Source organism: Cajanus cajan, chromosome 7 (assembly GCF_000230855.2).
Source record: "Cajanus cajan strain Asha chromosome 7, NIPB_CcT2T_4, whole genome shotgun sequence".
NCBI classification, from domain to species: Eukaryota; Viridiplantae; Streptophyta; class Magnoliopsida; order Fabales; family Fabaceae; genus Cajanus; species Cajanus cajan.
In genome coordinates this window covers 6,381,668-6,406,335 of record NC_138523.1, presented here as the reverse complement: position 1 = coordinate 6,406,335, position 24,668 = coordinate 6,381,668, and the positions used below count along the sequence as shown (strand labels likewise).

The 24,668-nt window shown below is 33.3% G+C and overlaps 1 protein-coding gene across 1 annotated transcript; it reads right to left on the bottom strand.

Moving 5' to 3' along the window:
- Nucleotides 1-1,358: 1,358 nt before the first annotated feature.
- LOC109813719 (serine carboxypeptidase-like) lies at nucleotides 1,359-22,151 on the bottom strand. The gene is made up of 9 exons (XM_020377959.3): nucleotides 21,713-22,151; nucleotides 21,032-21,200; nucleotides 19,127-19,246; nucleotides 13,758-13,901; nucleotides 13,511-13,664; nucleotides 3,489-3,577; nucleotides 2,374-2,632; nucleotides 2,122-2,255; nucleotides 1,359-1,689 (listed from the first exon to the last, which is right to left on the bottom strand). The coding sequence occupies exons 1-9, from the start codon at nucleotides 22,018-22,020 to the stop codon at nucleotides 1,561-1,563; spliced, it is 1,506 nt and encodes a 501-aa protein (XP_020233548.1). The 5' UTR covers nucleotides 22,021-22,151; the 3' UTR covers nucleotides 1,359-1,560.
- Between the last annotated feature and the right edge of the window lie 2,517 nt (nucleotides 22,152-24,668).

Sequence of the window (24,668 nt, the reverse complement as noted above, 5' to 3'; positions counted from 1 at the left end):
CAAGGTACACAACTTCAAAAGTGTCAAACAAATGTCGGATACTTTAGCTCTCACCTACAAAAGGTCCATAAAGGTAAAACACAACAAGTTCAACTTGTTAGTAAGTATGAATTGTTCACCATGGAAGAGAATGAGAACATTCACACAACGTTTAGATGGTTCCAAACTAATGTTAATGAATTATCATGTGTTTGTAGAACTTATAATAATTTAGATCATATTGATAAGTTGTTACATAGCTTTCATAGGAAATGGAAACCTCAAGTTACAGCTTTACAAGCTTCCAAAGACTTGAATAAGATATCTCTCAAATAGTTGATAGGCTTACTTTCAACAGGACGAAGCAGATAAGAAAGGTAAATCACTTGCCCTTAGAGTTCAAAAGCTAGAGAAAGGTTCTTCATCCAAAGCCATGAAGGCTAAGGAATATTTAGAAGAAAACTCTATAGAGGAGGAATGTGACTCCAAGAATGACATATTTTAGAAAAAGCATAATCACATAAGAGGAATTCCAAATCTTGCTTACCACTCTAGTGAACTTTTTGAAGCATACCAAAAAGGAAAACAAATTAAAATTCTATTTGAATCTAAAATTGTTGTTTCCATTTCTAGGCTTCTAAAACTTTCATGTTGACTTGTTTAATTCAATCAAAATTACATTTATTGGTGGTAATAAGAGCTATGGGTTAGTCATCATAGACGATTATACTTGATGAACATGGATTTTATTCTTAACCCAGATGGACAAGTCTTTTAAAGTTTTCTATGTATTCTATAAATGTGTCCAAAATAAATAAAGGCTTATCAATTTGAAGATGAAATAAACACAGGGAAATGAATGTATGGGTAGGCTGTTAAAACTTTTTGCAAAATTAAGAATTATAAGTCCTTCAAACATTCTCATCCAAAGTGTGAGAGAATAAGGGATAGATTAAAATACTTTATATTTTTATACTAATTCGTTCACCCTGAACTAAGTTCAATTATCTTTAACGTCCTAGATGAGTAAACGACAAGGGATGATAACCCTTTCAACAAGACAAATGTATCATCCATCCATTCATTGTATTTTATCCTTAAGATACAATGCTAGAAAAAGTTTAATATATAATAAAGAAATATAAATGTTAGAAAAAAAATGTGGAAACAAAATAGAGATATCTCTTTTATATAGAGTAAGTACATATTTTTATTTTATTGGAAAAATTTTAGTATATAATGAGGTATGAATGTCAGAGAGAAAAAAAAAATATGGAAACGAAAGGGAGGTATTTTTTTTTATATACACACGGTCTCGAGTCAATTATACCATGCTTCAAGGCAACAATAAATGAGAAACGAGAAATCTAATTCAGAAGTACACACAGAAATCTGATTTTATATTAAACAAAAATAAGCATATTCCTTCAGAAGTTTTCAGTACATTGTCATTTTAGAACTTGTCCAAGTTTGCGGGTGTTATCACATCCAGCAAACTACCTACTGATCACACTTCACTGCAATTTCTGTTCTCATTATGTTCCCTTTTGCTAGACTAATTATAAATAAGTAAAAACGATATCACATATCAGCAACCAAATTTTCCTTATCAGCTCTAGATTCAGCAAGGGTTCCACTAGTCCACTTCTTCAGCATCTCTAATGCAGCCTTGGGCTGGTCCATTGGAACCATGTGACCCGCATCATGGACCTGTTTTTGTTACAGAAAATATTGAACTAAATAAACATTTTCCTTTTACAACGAGCAATACAGGAAATGAATTCGGTAGATAAATGGAGTGTCTATTTCTGGACAATATTATATTTGCCTGTTAGCAGTGCCGAAGAACAAGTATGCACTTGATCATGGCAGAAAAGTGTGCAATTAGACCCCGCACGAAACAGATATTCCTTAGTGTGAAATCACCGTTACTTTTAACGTTCTGTCCGAATCACTAACATTGAAAGCACTAGTTATATTTACCTTTATCGGGATGTTAAAATTGGGGTGTAATCACAGCCCAAGTATCGTCGGGGTATTTCACACAGAAAGTAATGTTGAATGAGGTAATCCATTTTATTCAAGATGCTATTGACAGTTTTCACAGCGTAAGTATGTGGATGAAGAGAGAAAATAAAAGACCTTTAGGAAACTTAGAGGTCCATAGCTCTTCAATAATCCGGCTTCTGATCCATCAACAACAAAAGGAACTTCAAGTGAGGTTGCAAATTCTTTCTGACCAGACCATTCCATGGAATTAACCCATCTTGAATTACCTACTCATTGAAATCACACCACGAAGAAAAGGTCCATAACTTCATTCATTGAAAGGTTATAAATATGAAATATTAAATTTATCAACAAATCTTAAATACATCACGAGTAAATACAAACCAAGCCAGTTGCAGATGAGATCATATTCCCCAGCATACACAAGCAAACTGATTCCATCCTCAAGAAGGGCGGGAATACCAACTTCAAGATTCCTCATCCAATCCACCAACATAGCTGTATAAACTTTGGTGCTACAAGAAACAAAATGAATTTTCCCAACCCCTAGTGAATCCCGAACAGATTTTTGGTTCAGGAACTTCTCCATGTTTGAAAAATCATAACAAAGGCTCCCCACACACTTTTTCCTGATATCATAGTACTGCAACATAAAAATATAACTGCTGGTAAAAATTATGAATATATCAATATATAAAAGCACTCTTTTGAACACTCCCAACTATTGGTTGAAATTTAGTGAAAATCAAAAAATTTTAGAAGTCTCACTTCTCATTTAACAAGTTTCACTCGTGATTTTGTAGTTTCTAATATCATTTAATAGTAGAGAGTATGTTAGAAGGAGTATGCTGTTAGCATTCCTCATATCCATATATTGCTTCAAGATGGAAATTACCATATATATCAAGATACGAGATTCTTCTGACCTATTAGCAGCATAAATGACTTTCTTATCATATGTTATAAAATCTCTCAATTAAAATCCTCAATTAAGAAACAGTTAAAGGTGTTTATACAACAGACTTTTTTGGTTTGGAAAATGGTTGATTATCTACACATGATGTAGTGAGGGGGTATTTCACCAATTTAACTGTGTTCCAAACTATATAAACTAACTCCTTATACCTCTCTTCATGATAAATGGTATTTTAGTATTTCTTTCCCACATGGAAAATTCTCCCAACAGTAACTAACAAGTTCATAATAAAATCTCTGGAAAACAAGAACAGAAGTTATCAGATATAAACAATTTTATACAAAGCAATTTCTTCATTTGCTCCTCACTGCTAGGTTGAATGGTTTTTCACAAGGTATTATAAGAACAAGTGGGATAGAAAAATATCATCCCCACTAGCATTATTTAATTTAAGTTATAGCTCAAGGTATCAAGAAAGCAATATTTAAACCATGCTTCATGCTCAATAACAATAAGTTTTTATATAAGCCAAAGTACAGCTGACAACATGTCAACCACAACAAAGAAAAGTTTGTTCACCCACATTTGTTTGTCCGGCATGTAACATGATGTCACTGAATATGGCATTACATACTACATATGCAGCCGCACAGGCAGCCTTTCCATCAGTGCCTGAAAGGATTAAAACAAATATTAGTAAGAAAGGTAACAAAAGCCAACCAGAAGGCTCTAAACAAGTGGGAGCACTGTTTTTCAGTGAAAATCAGGCAGTGATTCTTGACCCTTTACTTCCTGTGAGAATAGTGATCAGGCCATTAAAAACACTTAAAGATTACTTGATCACTAGAAATAAACAAACTAGTTCTCTAACTATATACTTCCATATCTAAAGTTGTTGGTGAATTTATTAAACCTTTTAAAAAATTTAGAAACATCGCATTTTAATAGTAATTACATTGTGTGATAATTATATATCAGTGTAGTAAGCAATGTTATGAAACCTGGGTCGGACTGGCTGGACAAACCGGAAACCAGACGTAGTACTGGTTCAAATTTAATTTTGATTCAAATATGCAATTGACCTCACGTTGACACATTCAAGCTGTCAAAAATCCAGGTATAAAAGAGTCCTTTGTAAGCTGTATTGTTGAGTCTTGTGTAAGCTGTAACAGTTTTTCCGACCCCAAGAGATGTTATTTAAAACTAATTGTCAATTTAAGTACCACTATCTTTATTGTGCCTAACAACTTATTTCTTATTTGGTTAGGTATTATTATGACAAAAACTTCAATACGAATAATAAGGTGTTGATTGGTCTATATGAAATTTTTTTTAAAATGGTTCTAGATACAAGGACAGAGTTACAATGGATCAACAACTTGAAAAGTTCAGGGGGAGCAAAGAGGATTTTTGGAATGGGCATGCTAATAGATACTAGAAATAAGAAGCAACACGGTATCTCTTTAGTCACTACCGTTTATATTCATCATAGAGACAGCAATAACTTTGTTAACTGCATTATAATTTAATTCTACAGTTTTGATAGCTCTTTGGAAGGAGAGTCATGGTGTAGCAGCTAAAGCATTGCAAAAGGTAGCCATGAGAATTTTGAGTCTCAAGTGTAACGCCACAAGATGAGAGAAATTAGTAAGGTGTTCATGGACCAATGTGGTTCGAATTTGAGATAAACTAAAGTCCAAACCAATCAATTTAGATTGGTTTTGTTTGGATCGGATTTACCAAAAATAAAATTTGCAATCTGAACTAAACCAAACCAATCAACAATGGGTTGGTTTAGTTCGGATTAACCAGTTTTCTTGAATAAAAAATGCTAGATATTTATTTTATTAAAACATAAAAAATACATTATTTTATCCCAAAAATTAAATAAGAATCTATGATTTAAAGAGTTGTAAATTACATTTAAACGTAAAGAAAAAAAAATAATGTAAGAAATACGAAATCAAAGTAGTCAAACATAGACTAACATTTGAAATTAAAGTATTCTAACATTTAAAACTAAGACAGACTGTCAAACATAACTAAATTGTCCAAGTTACAATTATTATCCAAATAGTCTTTATGAATTCTTTTCTCAACTTGAATGTCAACTTGCAAATAATATATTAAGTGAAAATAAATGTTAGAAATTCTTAGAATAGTGGATTAAGCCTAACTCAACCCTACAAAACCGGCTTTGTAAGGTGAGGGTTGCTTTCCACTTATATACTATTCAATTGCCTAATATCTAGTCGATGTGGGACTTGGGTTTTTCCCAATACACCCCCTCACGTCCAGCACTATCAGGCTTGGTACGTGGATAAATGGTGGGTGGCCCTTTTTAATGATCTAGGATTGGCGGGACTTGGGTTTTTCCCAATACACCCCCTCACACCTATGAGGCATGCATCAATGGTGGGTGGCCCATTTTTAAAGTGGATCTAAATGGCTTTGATACCATCTTAGAATAGTGGATTAAGCCTAACTCAACCCTACAAAACCGGCTTTGTAAGGTGAGGGTTGTTTTCCACTTATATACTATTCAATTGCCTAATCTCTAGTCGATGTGGGACTTGGGTTTTTCCCAATAATGTATTGGGAAAAACCCAAGTCCCGCCAATCCTAGATCATTAAAAAGGGTCACCCACCATTTATCCACGTACCAAGCCTGATAGTGCTGGACGTGAGGGGGTGTATTGGGAAAAACCCAAGTCCCACATCGACTAGAGATTAGGCAATTGAATAGTATATAAGTGGAAAGCAACCCTCACCTTACAAAGCCGGTTTTGTAGGGTTGAGTTAGGCTTAATCCACTATTCTAAGAGAAATTTGTTCGTATTTAGTTTCATGATTGGACTAAGAAGTGAACAATAGCTTCGAAACTAGCCGGAACCTAAAAAGTTACAAAGACGAATGGTCAAGGGCATGCGACATGTTTCTAGGTATGAACCGTATGGTAATCATATAGTTGTTGATCCATTATAACTCTTGTCCTTGTATCCAAAACCATTCTTTGAAAGGTTTCATACAACCAATCAACACCTCACTTTCTAGAGTAAAGTTTTGTCATAATGATACTAACTAAATATGAAAGTTGTTAGAGGATCAAAGATAGTTGTTGCAAAAATAACAAGATTAGATTTATATAACTTACTTAGGATGGAGATAATAGGCAATTGCATGAAGAGCCCTATGTAGTTGAAAACTTTGCCTAGTATCAATAATCTTCCATGCTTTTTTATGTTGAACCAAAGATGAAGAAAACGTCTAACACTCTAGTTTTGATGATAACAAAGTCATGATCTTGATGGGCTAATAATTTACCTAAGTCATTGTTGGAATCATGCATCCAAATCATAGAAGAAATGAAGACAAAAATGTTTTAATTAATAAACCATCTTCTATCAAATGCATAAAAATAAACAAGTGTAACACTAAATTAAAACGACTTGTCAATGTCTACGTCCAACATGCAACACATTAGACTAGCATCTACATCTTTAAGTGTACACAAGTTTAACACTTGTATGAACATCTTTGCGATTAAATCAAACCCTAAGAACGTTTGAAAACAATCTTTGATAAGCATTTTGATAATCTATACAAGTTATAAATGCATGTATGTTTTATTTCCTCTTTTTTGTATGCGTGTAGAATGGTACAGTAAAGGTGTCACATTGCAACATCCAAAAAAGGAAAGGCAACTACAAAAGGAACATGTTAGTCCCTATTGGGAAAAACCCAAGTCCCACATCGACTAGAGATTAGGCAATTGAATAGTATATAAGTGGAAAGCAACCCTCACCTTACAAGCCGGTTTTGTAGGGTTGAGTTAGGCTTAATCCACTATTCTAACATGGTATCAGAGCCATTTAGATCCACTTTAAAAATGGGACACCCACCATTGATGCATGCCTCACAGGCATGAGGGGATGTATTGGGAAAAACTCAAATCCCGCCAATCCTAGATCATTAAAAAGGGTCACCTACCATTTATCCACGTACCAAGCCCAATAGTGCTGGACGTGAGGGGGTGTATTGGGAAAAACCCAAGTCCCACATCGACTAGAGATTAGGCAATTGAATAGTATATAAGTGGAAAGCAACCCTCACCTTACAAGCCGGTTTTGTAGGGTTGAGTTAGGCTTAATCCACTATTCTAACAATCCCAACAAAAAAGTGTTCAACAAAGTCATCTTTGTCTCATGCCTTATTCTAGGTGAAGACTTCATTGCTCTGAACATCATAGTGCATAGATCTCAACAACCATATTCAACATGCATTCAATGCCAAGATAGACCGATCACTACCAAGGCTCTCACAACAAAATGGATATATTCAAGAAACCTATAAATACAAGAAAAGTGAAGACTTGAAGAGGAGAGAAAACTTCATTGAACCCGATGAATATAAACTTTTTTTCAATGTGCTAAAACTCTGATCATACTTCATCTATTCAATGGACAATACTTGAGATAAGCCTAAGAACATCATTGCTTGAGCAAGTCAACTTATCTAAGATAACCCTAAACTTCTATATCCTCTTTGTGAAGGTTATCCAGTAAACCATCTTATAACATCATTGTGAGCTTAAAAAGGTTAGTTAAAGAATACTGCAAACAAGAAGTTTATGTTTGTAAGCCAGGAGTGGTAGACAAGAATATTTGTTGTATAAAGTTTTCAACTTAGTGGAACCCTTCGAGATTGAAGGTAATTAAACGTAGCTTAGGTTGAGTGAATCAATATAAATAAAATTTTAAGTGTTCTTTTTGCTTTCCCTTTTTCTACACTTATCTTGGAGAAAAGCTTGTATATGAACTTATAATAGTGTGTTTTTGAAAAAGGTTTAAAACCCCAAACACACATTCAACTCCCCCCCCCCCCGGAATTCTGTGTTTCCTGACTCTTCATTTAATACCTTATTTTTTTTGCTTTTGAAAATTTTCAACAATTCGCTCTTTATCCATATGCATTGCTTCATAAATGTATGGCATAGCTCATTTTGAATCACCATCTTTAAGCCTTAACACTAGCATGTGTACTAGTAGTCTATTCCTCTGATACAAACATAGATATAAGATCATTCCTTTGTTGCTTAATGCAATTTAGTGTAAGATAAGAAGTTGCAAACCTTGTTACAATTGCTCTTGCCAATTCTCCTCCCTTAGAATACTTCCTATACAAATTAAGGCCTTGTTTATGCCTATATATGTAGATAATGATCTTTTTTGCATTGTCAATGGTATTATAGAATACTAGAAGCTCTCTAATGTCCACAAGGATTAGATCAAGGCAATAAGTTGCACAAGGGGACCAAATTAATTTGGTTCTCTTTCCATTAACATTTTCCCAATTCTCACAAGATTAGAAGTCTCGTATGTTACAACTTGGACTAGTTGTTTCTACCCAATTTGTTCCACAACATTGCCCGACAACTCAAACATTTGTTTTCCATACTTTATTGCATCACTAGAATCAATAGATTTCTAAAAAACAATACCACTTGGACTATTAACTAGGAAGTTAGTGAGTGATCTTCCTTTAAAGATGCATTAAACCATCAAACATCAAGGTGCATTCTCATTTCTCCCATTCACTTTTATATTTCTCTAGAATTCTTTGAATGTTTCCAACCATTTCTTTAACAAAAAAATAAAATAAAACTTTCACCTCATGATAAGTAAGAGGCTTCAAACATTTACCATATTCTCCAACAACCTTCAACATTTGAACAAAAAGAGGACTCCTTAACAAATTTAATGGTAATGCATTGCAAATTCCTTAAACCATAACATTCCAATCGTTACAAACTTGATTCATTGTCTTTTGTTTGATAATTTTAGATGTCCCTTCCTTTCCTTTTGCTACTTCTTCCCAACAATCAATGTTATTCTTCTTTTTTTTCCATTAGTTTCCAATAGCTTGACAAATGTTTCCTTAACATCATTAAGAGCATTTGTACAAGCATCCACATTTATTTTTTTTCAGCAAGATGATGTTTCATCCTTGCAATTCCACCCCAACAAACATGTGAACAGAACTTATATTTCACTTGAAGTCTATTTGGGGGGAAACTCACTATAATGCGATAGAGTATCAATCACCTTCTTTGCTTGACTCGTCCTTCAATAAAGTCCCCACAACTAGCAGAAATAGGGACCACCAACAAGTAGCACAAATAGGATCCACCAACCAGCAACAAGTAAAAAGAGGACCATCCACCAACAAGAAGAAAACAGACCACCACAAAAATACCAACCAACAGCACACAAATGACCAACCACCCAACCAATAACAGGAACGAAGAAGGGACCACCACAAAAATAGAAGAAAAAAAATGAGACAAAGAAGAAGGGACCAACACCCAACCAATAGCAAGTGAAGAACAAACAAAAAAAGAAAGAGACCAGAACCACATTTCGGATGCAACCTGCAACGAAAATGGATCGCACAATTCATCACACAAATCACGATTCCCATCATTGGCATAGTAAATCATTTTGTATCTCACATGAATCATATCAAGATTCCCATAGTACTAATTAACAATTGAAGCTTATATGTTACTATATGTGTATTTTCCATTTTTCGTATGTTTTAGGAAGTCCTTTGAGTGCTTTATGTGTCTTGTATGTATACATATGTGCTATTTATACTATTGATCAAGAATCTTACAAATCATGATACGATTCGAATCATAATTCAGAAACTAGGCTTACCAATACACAGATTATGTTCTAGTTCAATTACCATGTTATATATTAAAAAGCAATGTTTTCAAAATAGAAGTTGTCATTGAATCAGTCTAAGCACTAGTTCCACCAAAGTTGAATCGAGATCAAATTAGTATTAATAAAATAAAAAATAACTATTATTATTAATATAAAAAATAATAATATTAAATAAACATAATATCATAATTTTATACACAAAAATTTAAAATAGAACTTTATTTATATTTTCTTAACATTCAATGTATACGTGAAATTCCAAACAAAATAAAACATAATATTAAAGTCAAAACTTTAATAAAATATAACAATGTCAAGTTTATATCAAGAATAAAAAGTATCAAATTAATATAATACTAGTAGAGTTGAGGCACAAATTCATACCTCTATAAATTTAATTTAAATAAAAAGTAAATTGTTTTTTAAAAAAATAGTGAATTTAGATTCATGCAATCACGACAAAAATATTTTTATGATTATTCGTCATTTGAATTGATGAAACAGACCATCAAATAATTTTCAAATTTTTAAAAACTTTGCAAACTTGGTCTATGCATTAAAAGCTTTGAATTCTATAATTGGATTGTCGAAATTTGATATAAAACATGAGTTATTAAGTGAAGTAAGTCTAGATAGACTTATTCTTAGAGTAAGTGGATCCCTCTTCTATCTATCTATTTATCTATATGGAAGGAAGGAAGGAGGGAGGGAACCACTTCCTCCAAGAGTAACTCTTGGTATTATTACTCCACTTAATAACTCAGTCTACATTGATTTTCATTGATCCAACCATTGAATTAAAAGTTATTAATGAATAAATCAACTTTACATATTTTTACAAAATTTAAAAACTATTTGATACTTATAATATAGATTCAAATTGACATATAATATGCCTTAATGAATATATGTCATTTTGAATCAATATAATGACACCAAATAGTTTTCAAATTTTGTAAAAATTTCTAGACTTTATCTAACCATTAAGAACTTTTAATTCAACGGTTATATCGTTAAATTCAATATAAATCATGAGTTATTGAGTAAGAGTTACTCTTAGAGTAAGTGAATCACTTCTCTATATACATATATAGCTCAGCTGCAAACAATATTTTTAACCATCAAACAATGTTAATGCTTACATAATGGGTCCCACGAGTTGAAAAGAAACATCCCCTTGAGTCCCAGTGATTGTGGTCTAGAGCTACTGCAGCTATTCGATTAGAATCAAAGGAGTAACCATTAACTCATTTGTTGCCAAACTCTTAAACCAAATTTTGTATGCAGGTGAGAATACAATTAAACCCTTCACCATTGTTCCAAGAATTTGAATAAAAGCTTCTTGGGCCCACCTCATAGTGTCAGGAGAGAATAAGATTCAATGGTTAAGGATTGGTCCAATTGGTCAATAGATTGACCCAATTTCATTCAGCCCTTACTTCCATCCTCTCATTAGCTATGTTTCTATTTAAGAGTCGTATTGTGATTCATGTGTAGTGGCTAGAGTCTTGGTTGGAGTAGGTGCGACCAAGGTTGTTAATCTCGAGAGTTTATGTAATCTCGTGGAGGCTCCGTAAACTCGTATCGTAAACTCGTAAGAGATTACTCAATAAAAAAATTATAAAAATAATTAGAAATAACATAATAATTGAATATTTTAACTCCAAATAAAGAGTAAAATAACATAATAGTAGCATTTTAACTCGAGAAGCTGCGCAACTCGAGGAGGAGAAGGCAGAGGATCGCGTACGGAGACGAGTGGTTCGCAAAGGAGAAGACTAGTTCGTGCATGGAGGAAAAGATAGAGAAGAGTGGTCACCTTCGCGGAGGAGAACACAGAGGAGGAGAACGCACGGAGGAGAAGAGTGCTTCATTGGTTCGCGCCTTCGCGGTGGAGAAGACAAAGGAGGAGAAAGCTCAGAGGAGAAGAGTGGTTCACTGGTTCGCCTTCGCATGGAGAAGACAGAGGATGAGATAGAAGGGTTTCGTAACGCAGTGAGAGTGAAATCAAAAACTCTCTTCTCAGCCCTAACCAAAACGGGCTGTTTAGTTTATTTTGAGAACAAATAAAATTCGTGATCTCTTAAAATCGGACTGATCTCGCGAGATCACACAAGATTACGCGAGATCACCGAGATTACTCCGAGATTACTCAAAAACGAGTTTGCTTCCAAGTTATACGATTTTACAAGTTATCACTAGAAATTGACAACCATGGGTGTGACCCCAAGTAATGACCCGTCTGTTGGGATACAAACAAGATCCCACATCATTAGAATAAGATGAGAAATAAAAGTTTATATAGTATATATATAGCGATTGGAAATTGGAAATAGGCCTTTTGAGTGATAACCAAAAGCAAAACCATGAGGGTGAAGACCCAAAATGGACAATAGCCCTCTCAAAAAAACCAACAAAACAACCCACAACACATACATACAAACAATAAAAAAAATGCAATACAAACTGTTAGGGTTATTTTTGTGATTTGTTTGAGATGGATATATTTGTCAAGAGAAGAGTTTATATTTTCTTTATTATTTATCGGGATATTCGCACACACATCTCCACATTGGATAAGATATTGTCCACTTTGGGCTTATACCCTCATAGTTATACCTTTGGTTATCACCTAAAAGGCCTCTACCTAATAGAGTATGTATGTGTTTCATTAATTCTTGTTTCTCCTCTTGTTCTAATGATGTGGGACCTTGCTTGTACCTCAATAATTCTTCCCTCAAATAAAGGACCTAAGAGTTTATAAAGCACATACATACTCCATCATAAAGAGACCTTTTAGGTGATGACTAAAAATAAAACTATGAGAATGTAAGCTCAAAGTAGACAATATCTTATGCAATATGGAGATCTATGCACAAATATCCTGATAAACAATAAAGAAGATATAAGGGGTGTTCATGGACCGGTTGGGTTCGGATTTGGGATAAATTAAAGACTAAACCAATTAATTTTGATAAGTTTGGTTTGGATCGGATTTACCAAAACAAATTTTGTGATCTGAACCAAACTAAACCAATCAACAATGGTTTAGTTTGGTTTTGGATTAATCAGTTTTCTTAAAAAAATTGGTAGATATTTATTTTTTTAAAACACATAAAATACATTATTTTATTTCAAAATTTAAATAAAACATTATTAAAATAGTGTAAATAGCATTCAAACGTAAATAAAATAAAATAAAAAGTAATGCAAGAAATATGAAATTAAAGTAATCAAACATAATCAAACATTTAAAATTAAAGTATTCGAACATTTAAAACTAAGGTAATCCTAAAACATAATTAAATATTCTAAGTTACAATCATTATTCAAGTAGTCTTCATGCATTTTAATAAAATCATTGTGTTAATAATAAAATCTCAATGTTATAAAATAATATTAAGATAATAATTATAATAATAAAATAAAATAAATAATTTTAATTGGTTCGATTCTCAAATCATCGGATTTGTAAAATGCAAAACCGTGATCCAAACCAATTAAGGTTGGATTTCATTGGTTTGGATTGGATTTGATCCAATCAAGAAAAAAAAATTGAACCAACTTAATTGATTTGGTTTAGATCATCAGATTTATCAGATTGTCCGAACCGACAAACACCCTAGATATAACCCTCCTCTTGAATAATATATCCCTCTCAAACAAATTACAAAAATAACCCTAACACAATACAATTCTCCTTTCTTGAAGAGTTGGAGGGTTGAATTGGAGCTTCAAAAACCAATCAAAAATTTAAAACATTTGGTTGCTTGACTCTTCAGCCCATTATAATTTTTAGCCCTCATTCCAAACATTCAAATATGACAAGAAATATAGCATATGTTGAAAGTTAAAAGCCCAAAATGTATATTACCGCATAGCTTTATTGCCAATTCACAGGCTGGAACCAATACTTTGTTAAGGCGGTTATGTGTAGCCTTCTTAATGATGCCCATTTCCAGCGCATAATCTGGGTAAGCTTTATACTGAATTGCAGGGTTAGTAAGCCCATTACCAATGGCAAATCCCTGTTCAAACAATTAAAATAAGATAAGAAAGTATTCTTTCCCTTCAATATAATTTTGTCACATAGAAATGGTTTATCATCTAATGTAGCAAACCTTCAGGTTTATATGAATTCCTTCTTTAGCTTTGTTTCCACGATGGATACGTGTTGCAAAAGCAGGAATATAGTGTCCAGCATATGATTCGCCTGTAATAAAAAAATCATTCTTTGCATATTGGGGATGCTCAGAAAAGAAGGCCTGAGGGAAAAAAAAAAAAAAAAAAAAACAAACAAACAAACAAAGAAAACAATTGTTAATACAATATTTTAGTCTTTTATTTTTGCTATGTCTCTACATGTATATTACTACCCTGTATTGTGATATAAATATAATATACAAACCTGCTCCAGAATTTGGGTATGACATCTAAATTCCTTCTTTAAACCGGTAATCTGTTCTTAAAATTTCTTGTCAGTCGTATTAAAGTTGTTTCTCTTGAGTTAGATATGATGACATAAGACCACTTTTCAGCATTAGGGAAGCCAGCATCTGCATTACATGGCTTAGATTCTTCAAGAGGTTTGCACACCAATGCACCAAGACTGTGGATGGGTTGCATGGCTAGTTTGTGCCACATTGATTGAGTTTTTTGCCATGTTCATAATCACTTCTAACTTTTTGATGACTTGTTGAAGACTCCGGGAATGTTAGAAAAATTGAGAAATACATGATAATATCTTTTTGGCTTAAATAAGTTTAGTTCTTATAAATCAGAGTTTCGATTTTGGTTCCTAAAAAAATTCTGTTTTTCATCTCTCCGAAATCTGAAAACATTGTTTTTGGTTGAAAAAAGCAGAGAGAAATGTGTAAACTGAAATAAGTATTTCTTATTATGAAAGAAGTATAGATTTATGTATTATATAGATAGCAGTAGCTTACACAAGAAGCTGTGTTGACTAGACTACAACTCAGATCTAACTGACAGCTCCGCAAACCTAACTTCAGTTAGTTAGTTACAATAGATATACAGACATACTCCATTAGTTAGAGGCCCTTTGGTGATGACCAAAAATAAAACTGCGAGGGTTTAACCCCAAAGAAAATAATATCTTATTAATGTGGAGTTGTGTGTAAATATCCCCAAATACCCTAATAAAAATAATATAAGATATAACTTTCTCCTCTTGATAAATATATCCTCTCAAAAAAGCACAAAAACAACCCTAACAGAGGTCACTAGAGCTTTAATCTTTCAAATGTTCGTTATTAATGTCTTAGAGGATATCCTAAATGCCACCTATCTCATTAACAAGTTACCCACTTGTGTCTTAGAGGGTATTAATCCATGAACACATGTTGTCATTCTTCTCTTCTGTCAAACATGTCTTAATTGGTCACCCCTCTAATAACAAATGGTACAAGTGTTATCACCCTCAAAGTCATTGATTTTTTGTATCAATGGAAGTCACATTTCATGACAGTACCTTTCTTTGTCAACCCTCAACTTCAAAGGTAGAATATTGTGGAAGTTGAGTCAATATTTGGATCATTACCTACTCTTTGCAAGATGTCCCAACTTCAATTTATCATTAGGGGAATGTTTTATAAACAAAGTATGAACCCCTTGACTCTTTTTGACCCCCAAGGAAATCATTGTCTAGGTAAATCTCCCAAACCATGCTCATGAAGGTTGCTTGAGTCCATACAAGGCCTTTTTTAATCTACATATTTTATTTTCTTCAGTTGAAGCTCCACATCCTGGGGGGGGATTTCCATGTAAACTTCTTCTAAATCTCCATGCAAGAAAGCATTCTTTACATCAAACTATTGTAAGTCTCAATCAAAATGAGCTGCAAGGAAAAGTATAACACGTACTATATTCATCTTTGCCATTGGTGCAAATGTCTCCTCATAGTCTATCCCATAAGTCTATCTGTACCCCTTTGTTACCAATCTTGCTTTGTATCTTTCTACTGTCCAATTAGCTTTGTGCTTTACTGTGAATATTTATCTACATCATATAGCTTTCTTGTCTCTAGGTATGTCTACAATCTCTCATATTAAGTTCTTTTCCAATGCCTTCATTTCTTCTTTCATGGCTAGAACCCAATGTTCTTCTCTCATAGCTTCTTGGACTGAAGTTGGGATATCTACTGAATCAATGGCAATTATAAAACTTTGATGTTGAGCAGACAAGTGGTTAGTACAGACATACTGTGAAATAGGATATTTAACACAAGATCTTTTCCCTTTCCTCAAAGCAATAGGGATATGAGTATCATCATTAACACTTACTTCCTCCAAATTACCTTCAAGATCACTCACCTCCGAGTCAGACAATTCCTCTTCTGGAACTAAGATGGGTTTTTTCTTCTGTTGATATTTTATGCCAAAGAACTTATCTTCCTCTTCATCATTTTGGACATCTTGTAGAGACAAAAATGGTAATAACTCTAAGAAAGACTTGTCTTTGGATTCTAAATTTTTCTCCCCCAAAAGCCGAGGACAAACAAAGAAGAACTCATTTTCATTGAAGGTAACATCCATGGAAACAAAAAATTGATGACTCTGAGGATGATAACATTTGTACCTTTTTTTATTTGAAGGGTAACCAACAAAGACACATTTGACTGCTCTTGATCTAGTTTACTTCTATGAGGACAATGTGAATGGACAAAAGCAACACAACCAAAAACATGACAAGGTAAACTTACATCAATGGGGAAAAAGGAACCAATGATCGTAACAATTCAATAGGGCTAACACCACTAAGGACTCGAGTTGATAACCTGTTTATGAGATAGGTAGACATTAGGATAGTTTTTCCCCAAAAAGTGTTAGGAGCAAACATTTGGAAGAGTAAGGCTCCAGTAACTTTTACGAGATGACAATTTTTCCTTTCTGCAACCCCATTTTGTAGAGGGATATTAACACACGTTAGTTCAAATACAATACCATTATCATTGATAAATTTAAGCAAATCATGATTCAGATAGATTGTACCATTATCAAATCTTATTCTTTTTATGGACTTACCAAACTGATTTTTAACAAGATGGAAGAAGTTGATAAATATTTCACCAACCTCATATTTGTTTTTCATTAGGTATGTCCATGTTACCAATAAATGTCACAAACCATTTAGCACCAAAGATAGATTCCACAATGGGTGTCTCCACAAATCAGAATGAATTAAATCAAATGGGAAAGAGCTCTTATTACCACTAATTGGAAAAGAACGATAGTGTTTAGATAACTGAAAAATATCACAATTGAATGATTCAACAGAAATTTTTGTAAACAAATGTGGAAACAGAGATTTTATAAGACTAAAAGGAGGATGTCCAAGTTTTTTATGTTGAAGCCATATTTGAGAAGTGGCCCAAGTATCATTCTTTGCATGGTGGCCTAAGGTAGATTCCTTGTTCTTGTCATCATTCTGCTTTTGCTTTAGGAAGTATAACTCACCTTGTTCTTTAGCAATTAAAATCGTTTTCCCCGTGGCCAAGTCCGGAAAAGAACAATGAGAGTGATAAAATGTTACCGAACAATTCAAGTTTTAGTGAGCTCTTGCATGGAGATAAGACTGTTAGCCAATTTTGGGACATGTAAGACATTATTTAAAACAATAGAGGGCTCAAGTTGAATGTTGTCAGATCCAATAATGGGTACATTATCTCCATTAGCAACTATAATGAATTGTTTGGCATTTGTTTTGGAATATGAGGAAAAGAGTGAAGTAAAGAGAGTCATGTGATCTGCTGCTCCAGAATCAAGAATCCAAATTCCCTAAGACACGAAGCCAGAAGTAATGAAAGAACTCTTACCCTTCATAGATAGTGTACATGAGCCAGAGGGCTTACTCATAGATTCAATCATCATTCTCAGACGATCAATCTCTTCCTTACATGCTTTAATATCCTAATCCAGTTGAGATTGAGGTGGTGGATTTGTCTCCTCAAGTTTTGAAGTTCTATGATTGACCTATTTTTATGTAGCTCCTTTGTTTCCCATGCATTCAAGAACTTTGTCTCTCCCATGAAGCATGAAGCATGTCTCTTTGGAATGTCCAGGCCTTCTAGAATACCGATAGTATTCTCCACGATTTCCTTTTGTGAAAGGTTTTCCTCCATAAGTTCACCCTTTGTAGGATCCTTTTCCTATTGTCATAGTTGAACCTGTGTTGGAGCTTCCCCTATCAAGCATGACTACTCTCTAAGTCTCTTCACCTCATACAATATAAAATACTTCAGATAGAGAGGGAAGTTTCTCCTTCCCAAAGATCTATATACGAATAGGATCGTATTCTGGATTCAGACCATCGAGGAATTTGAAAATTCTCCCTCTCTCTATAACCTTTGTATGAGTTGTGGCATTAGCCTTACACATCTTCAAGCTTTGATACTGATCCAACTCGATCCACAATCCATTAAGGATCCCATGGTACTCCAAGATAGAGAAAGTTCCTTGTTTTGTATTAAAAATTTCGCTCTTAATGTCATAAAAAGAAGCAAAATCCTTCTTTAAGAAGAACAATTCACATAGATCATCCCACATATTCTTTGCATTGGGGCAAAACACATAGTTCTTACTAATTTCCAAAACCATAGAATGCCACATCCAAGTCATGATAAAAGAGTCTTCATTATCCCATGCTTGAAATTTTGGATCATCTAGAGTCGGGCTATGCCACAATGTGGCTTAATTTGGATCAACCTTTAAGAATTCTCCAAATGTATTGAGCCCATTGGAAATAGTTCCAACCATCAAGTTTGTATGGTCCCAACACATTGGGTAAGTCTTTAGGACCTAAAGGGAGGATTTTTTCGTCACCCATGGATGAACCGAGTAGAATAAGCAGTAGGAGATTGAGACAAAGAACTCGGATTTGCAATAAACCGAAAGGATCTAGATGACACCACCCCTTAGAATGGGCTAGGGGGTCATTAGCGAACCTTTCTGGGTGGTCATCAATGAGTGGGTGTCATCAGAGATGGGCACATGGCCTACACACATCAACAAAAGAGACGAACTATGGCGGCACGTGGCAGCACGTGAGGAGGTTTTTGATCGTGCAACTCACGACATTGTGATCTTCGATGATGGGCACGCCTTTATGGTTCACAATTGACTCCAACGATGGTAGTGGAGGCAACGACGACGCCAACAATGAAGATGGTAGCGTCTCAAATTTTATTTTATTTTTTTAGGGCAACGGAAATAGAGCTCCCAAGATCGGGAGCTCTAATGCCAAGTTGAAAGAGAGGATTTTAATTAATTTGATTCATGATCATTACATTATTCTCTTACCTATTATTAGAGATACATTTTCCCCTAAAACAGATAACTATGAAAATAAATAAATATAAAATAAATAAGAAAAGATCATAGCAAATTTTCTAAAATAATATCAAATCTCCTAAGATATTTTTATTTACAACATATTATATAACTAATATTCATATTTCATAGCAAACAAGTACCTGAAGAAAGTCATACAAGTCATTGCTGACACCCTCTTCATCATGACGAATGTCGCGCAAATCAGTACTGTAACTAAAGCCAGTTCCAGTTGGTTGGTCTACGTATAAAAGGTTTGATGCCTACAAGATTACCAACAAATTTTACTTCCCATAAATAATTCTCACATGAAAAGTACATAACAAAAAGTAGATTTTAAGGTTTAACCATTAGGATATCAAGTTTATTTTTATCCTCATAGAGAAATTTGTGGTTAGACAACTCTCAATCTCAAAAAAACATGAAAAACCATATTTTCTTGACCCAATAAATTTGATCTAAAACATCAGCAACTAAATTGTTTTGCTTCAGTAAGACAGCTGAACCCCATCTCGCCTTTGAGGAGAGGTGAAGCATCATAAACAACAAGTGGTTGCTTCAGCTCAGATTAATTTGTTGCTAAAATAATGTTTTATACATAGAGATGGAAAACATTTAAAACAATTGGTCAGTGGCCCCTTAAGATAGACAGACCCCCTTATGAGCATTAACATGACATCAAATAATAACATATCAATGAGTGATTTCAATAACAAACTTGATGTAATTTGACCAAGTGATTTCAATGTTTCCTATTAACATAATTCTATCATAAAGATTTATTATAATAACTAGCAATAGTAGAACAGTTCAATGTTTCCAAACAATTATATCAAGATTATTGGGGGAAAACCCAAGTTTCGCTTTAATTAGTGATATAGCTAAAATAGTGTATATAAATGGCAGACAACCCTCACCTCATGAGAAAGCTTTTAAGGTGGACTTAAACCCAAAATCCAAGATGATATTAGAGTCTATCCAAAATCCATTCTTAAGCAACCTACCTCATTATTCAACACACCAATCCCAATAGTGTTGGACATATAGAAATGTATTAAGAAGAAAAACTCAAATCCCACATTAACTAGTCATGTAGCCAATGCGTAACCCTCAACTCATAAGCCAACTTCTGAGTTGAGTTGGGTGAAATCCAAAATTCAAAGACAAGAAACAGGGGGAGGTTGTGCATTTATATGTTCTTTAAAAATTGACAACCAAAAAGCCAAAAACTAATGGGATAAACTTGCTTATTACCTGAACAGCTACACACTCTATTCAGCTATCCACTTTCTGCACCAATATATAAATGGCTAAATCATTTTCAAAGGCTACTTCAACATTGCAAAAATTGACTCACAAACTATGTCTAGACAGCAACTCAAGTTTAATTCTCACACAGACATATATCATAATAGCCGCTGGTTTCTTTTAGAATATCAAAAGAAAATTGGATCGGATGATGGTACTCCTATAAGCTCTATGATGATGTTCAAGTAGAATGTTCCTTAGTTAGAGAGTTTTGCTTGCCTCCATAGTCTATCTAGTTTCCATAATTTCGCCTTTAAAATTTTTATTCCATTTGGGGTCCATATGTAAAGTATGATTTCCAACTCTGTTAACTTGAGCAATATAGAAGATAGGAAATGACAATCTCGTTTGCTTTTACTCAAACCCACTCATTTATCCAGCAATCTAAATAAGAGAGTTGGCACTTAGGATTTTCCTGTATGCTTTTATGCAACAGTCTTTCAATTTCCTACCCCTTCCCCTAATCATCAAAGGTTTCTCCTATATCAAAGTTCCCTCTAATGTCAAGTCTTATTGTTCCCTATACGTGATGGTGCTAAATAGGATTAATACAAATGACTTTCTGAAACGTGTGGTAAGTTGATCTCTCAAGAAGCAATATGAATTCATAAAAAGTTGATTTTATATTGCTTACGTTACTTACATATACACACCCACCAATAAGCGAACTTCAAACATTGTAATTTGGAAATTGTATTGTAACACATAAAAGTAACATTAAAAAAATGAAATTATAATACCTTGTCCCAACCATACTCATTCCACACAAGAGACAAATCGTCAGCTATTTTGAAAGGGCCATTTTCATAAAACAAAGCCAACTCACTGCTACACCCAGGTCCCCCTGTCAACCAAATTACAACAGGGTCCTCCTTGCTGTTGCGTGATTCGAAGAAAAAGTAGAACATCCTGCAGCACCAACCAAATGAGGAACAACTGACATAAATACACTAAAAATTGAAATCTACAATTTACCACCATATTACAACACATGAAACAACTACATAATATCACAATAAATTCTTAAGTGTACAAGACTATGAAAATGACAACTATTTATATTGATCTTCAAAAGTTTCAACTTAGCCTCACGTTTACCCTAACAAGTTTTCAACTTGTAACAATTTCATACCTCAAAGGAATGATTTGTATAGACAAAAACTTTCAAGGATCAAACAACACAAATTACCACTTTAGCTTAGAGGACTAAATTTTTGTATCATATTTAGAGGACTAAATAGCATATTAGCTTATAATTTTGTAGTGAAACAGTGCTATTTAATATGAAAAAAAATCACTAAAAGGCAATCCACCTCTCCATAATAAAATAGATTGAGAACATCTACTAGGGTTTATTTAAGCTAACGATAGAAGCAGAAATGATGAAATTATGCAAGAAACGAAGTCCACAAGAGGCTTACCTTGCAGCATGTGAGTGCTTAATGGGGTAATACCCAGCGTGGTGACCCAAATCCTCAACCGAAGGCTCGGAATCGGAACCAACTAGGTTCGGGAACCTGAGGCGCTTCTCCACGATCTTGCGGGGTTGGAGTGAGGAATTAGCAGCAGTGAGAACGACGTTGACATCGTCGTGGGGGAACAAGTTGAGGTCTCTGATGAGCTTCTTGGCGTGGAGCGCCGCATCATCGGAGGCACCATGTGATGGCGAGAACAAGAGAAGAAGAAGATTGCAGAGGAAGATTACCGCTGAAATGGAAGAATGCCCCATTTTGGTTGTTGGTTCCTACTAAACAGACTGAACACTGAACACTGATTGCAGAGTCTTATTAATGAGTAGTCACTTGTTTGGTTATTCGCCTTATGAAAATATTTTAAGAAAGAAACCAAGTGGAGGACGATTCAAAACGTGTTTTTGAATTTTTATGCACTTTTCTGCCTAGCAATGGAAAAGTATAAGATGAAGCTACCATAATCTCTCATTGACTAAAATATAGTTTATATCAATTGAATCTATAAAAAAAAAAAAAAATTTAAGAAAAAATTGTGTTGTACAGTGATTACAAATATTTTAATTATTCTATAAACTTTACATGAATGTAAAAAAAAAATTAATATAGTTTAATATTTTTAATAAGACATTAATTTTTTTTGTTAGTATTTCTTTTAATATTTTCAATTTAGAAAATAAGTCAATACTACTATTAAAATTGATTAAAAAATTCAATTTCATTTCATATATTTAATTTTTTTAATACATGTTAAGAGTATAAGAAAATAAAATTATTTAATATATATAAAATAATTAAAAATAAAACATTTTTAATAAAAAATATATATTAATCTTTAAATAATGTATGATTTTATCACCGTTACTTTCATCAAAACATTTTTTTACAAATAATACTATTTTTATGAAATTCAATTAGTATATTTATTCTAATGTCATTTTATTTTAAATTCAAAGAAAAATTGAACTAATTTTTTCTATAACTTAAACAAACTTTTCAATTTATATATATATATATATATATATATATATATATATATATATATATATATATATATATAAAAGATTGAGGGAGCCTAAGCCATTGGTTTCAATAGTCTTGCCACTACCACAAGTCCACAACCCTGCTTTTGGAGTACTATATTGAATCGTTGGATTTTTTATTAAACAATTTGGTGGTTGAGATTTTTTTATTGATAATCTGATCATAAATTTAAATATTTTAATCTATAAATAGAATAATTTATTTTTTATCCATAATGAAATTAATATGGTAAGCCTTCAACTGTCACACCCTCTCCAGTCTCCTCCCCACTTTGCGACTATTCAACAATGACATTTACAACGCAGCTCCACTCTTGCACCAAAAGAGCAACCTCTAGGACCAAAAGCTTCTCGTCAATGAAACACTTGCAAAAACTTCTGCCAAAAAAAAAACCTTGAGAAACACATGCAAGTAAACTAGAACAAACAACCAGATATCTACGACAACTAAAAAACCAATAAGCATATGTTCAAAAAAGAACAAAGGAAAAAAACACAAAAAATGAAAAATGTCGAAAACCTTTGTGAAGCTTGCCTCAGAGATTTCTGGCCACTATAAGTGGGGCCCGTTTTATCCCTTTTCCTCTGTCTCTCTCATCCCTCTCTAGTCTCTTCCCCATTTTTTCTTCTCCCCCTTTCTTTCCTGGTTCTACTCTCTCAGCACTTGCTAGTTTAACAATTTTCTAGTGGTAATTGTAACTATTTAACTATTATTTTATTGTTTTATAAAACATTTCATATTTAAAGGCAATTTAGAGGCGGTAAAACGGAACGATCCGACCCGGCCCAGCTCACTAATAAAAATAGACTGAGACAGGCTGGTCTGTCAATGAAAAAAGGGTTGGAAACGCTGGCCCGCCCTGTCTAAGGACGGGCTGGCAAGTCAGCGAGCTAGCCCGCATATTAAAAAAAATTATAAAAAAAAATGAAAAAAAAAATATATTTTATGTTTAAATAAAAAAAAATTACAAATAAATAAATATAACCATATGAAATTAAAAATGCATACATATTATACATAATATATGTTCAATAAAAGCAAATTACAAACTTAGAACAAAATCAAATAGAAATTAGTTTACTTACACCAAAATCAAAACCAAATTATAAACTTACAAATTACTAATAATCTAAATTTTTTAATAGTCTACAAAACAAGTTCATTACTTGTGTAAGGAACTGAAGCCTAATTACTTATGCAAGTTGGCAAGTTATGATGGGGCAGCCCGCCATTTGGCCCGACGAATTGACAGGTTTAGCAGGACAGATTTAACAGGTTGAAATGATAGGCTCAACCCGCCAATTTTTGGCGAGCCAACGAGCCAACCCGCGAGTCACAACCCATTTTATTATTCCTAAAAGACATGTAACTAATTAAGGCTTATTTGACGCATCAACACTTATTAACTTGGACACTAGAGTATTAATGTAAGTGTTTGCAAGTTTCACTTCTTATATGAGATTATTGTTGTTTTTCGAAATTTTCTTGATAGCATGAAACTTCCACCGTATTGTGAAAAAAATAACCTATCTCTACATAACATAACATTAAAAATAATATTTTTTATGTATAAATATTGTCCTTTTACCCCTAATCAATAATTAATTTTTTTAATATCATGATATTGATAAAAGTATTCTCTGATCTTATTTGAAACTAATCTAATCTTGATTGTATTAAAAATATTTCTAATATTATTTTTTTTTATTAAATCCAAAATCTTGAAATTTGAAAATCAATGGACATAATTTTATTCTTATATAACTATTTCAAAATAATAAAATTAAAGTGGTGGATTAAGATATTAGAATATAAAAAATAAAAAATTTTGGAAGTGGGACAAAGAATGAATCTATAACAATAT

Bases quoted from the DNA above. Each gene is read 5' to 3' on its own strand.
- LOC109813719 (XM_020377959.3), bottom strand. From the start codon at position 22,020: ATGGGGCATTCTTCCATTTCAGCGGTAATCTTCCTCTGCAATCTTCTT. The intron at 21,201-21,712 runs GTAAGCCTCTTG...TTGGTGCTGCAG, and splicing joins AAGCACTCACATGCTGCAAG to GATGTTCTACTTTTTCTTCG. The intron at 3,578-13,510 runs GTAATATACATT...TAATCCTTTCAG, and splicing joins ATTGGCAATAAAGCTATGCG to GCACTGATGGAAAGGCTGCC.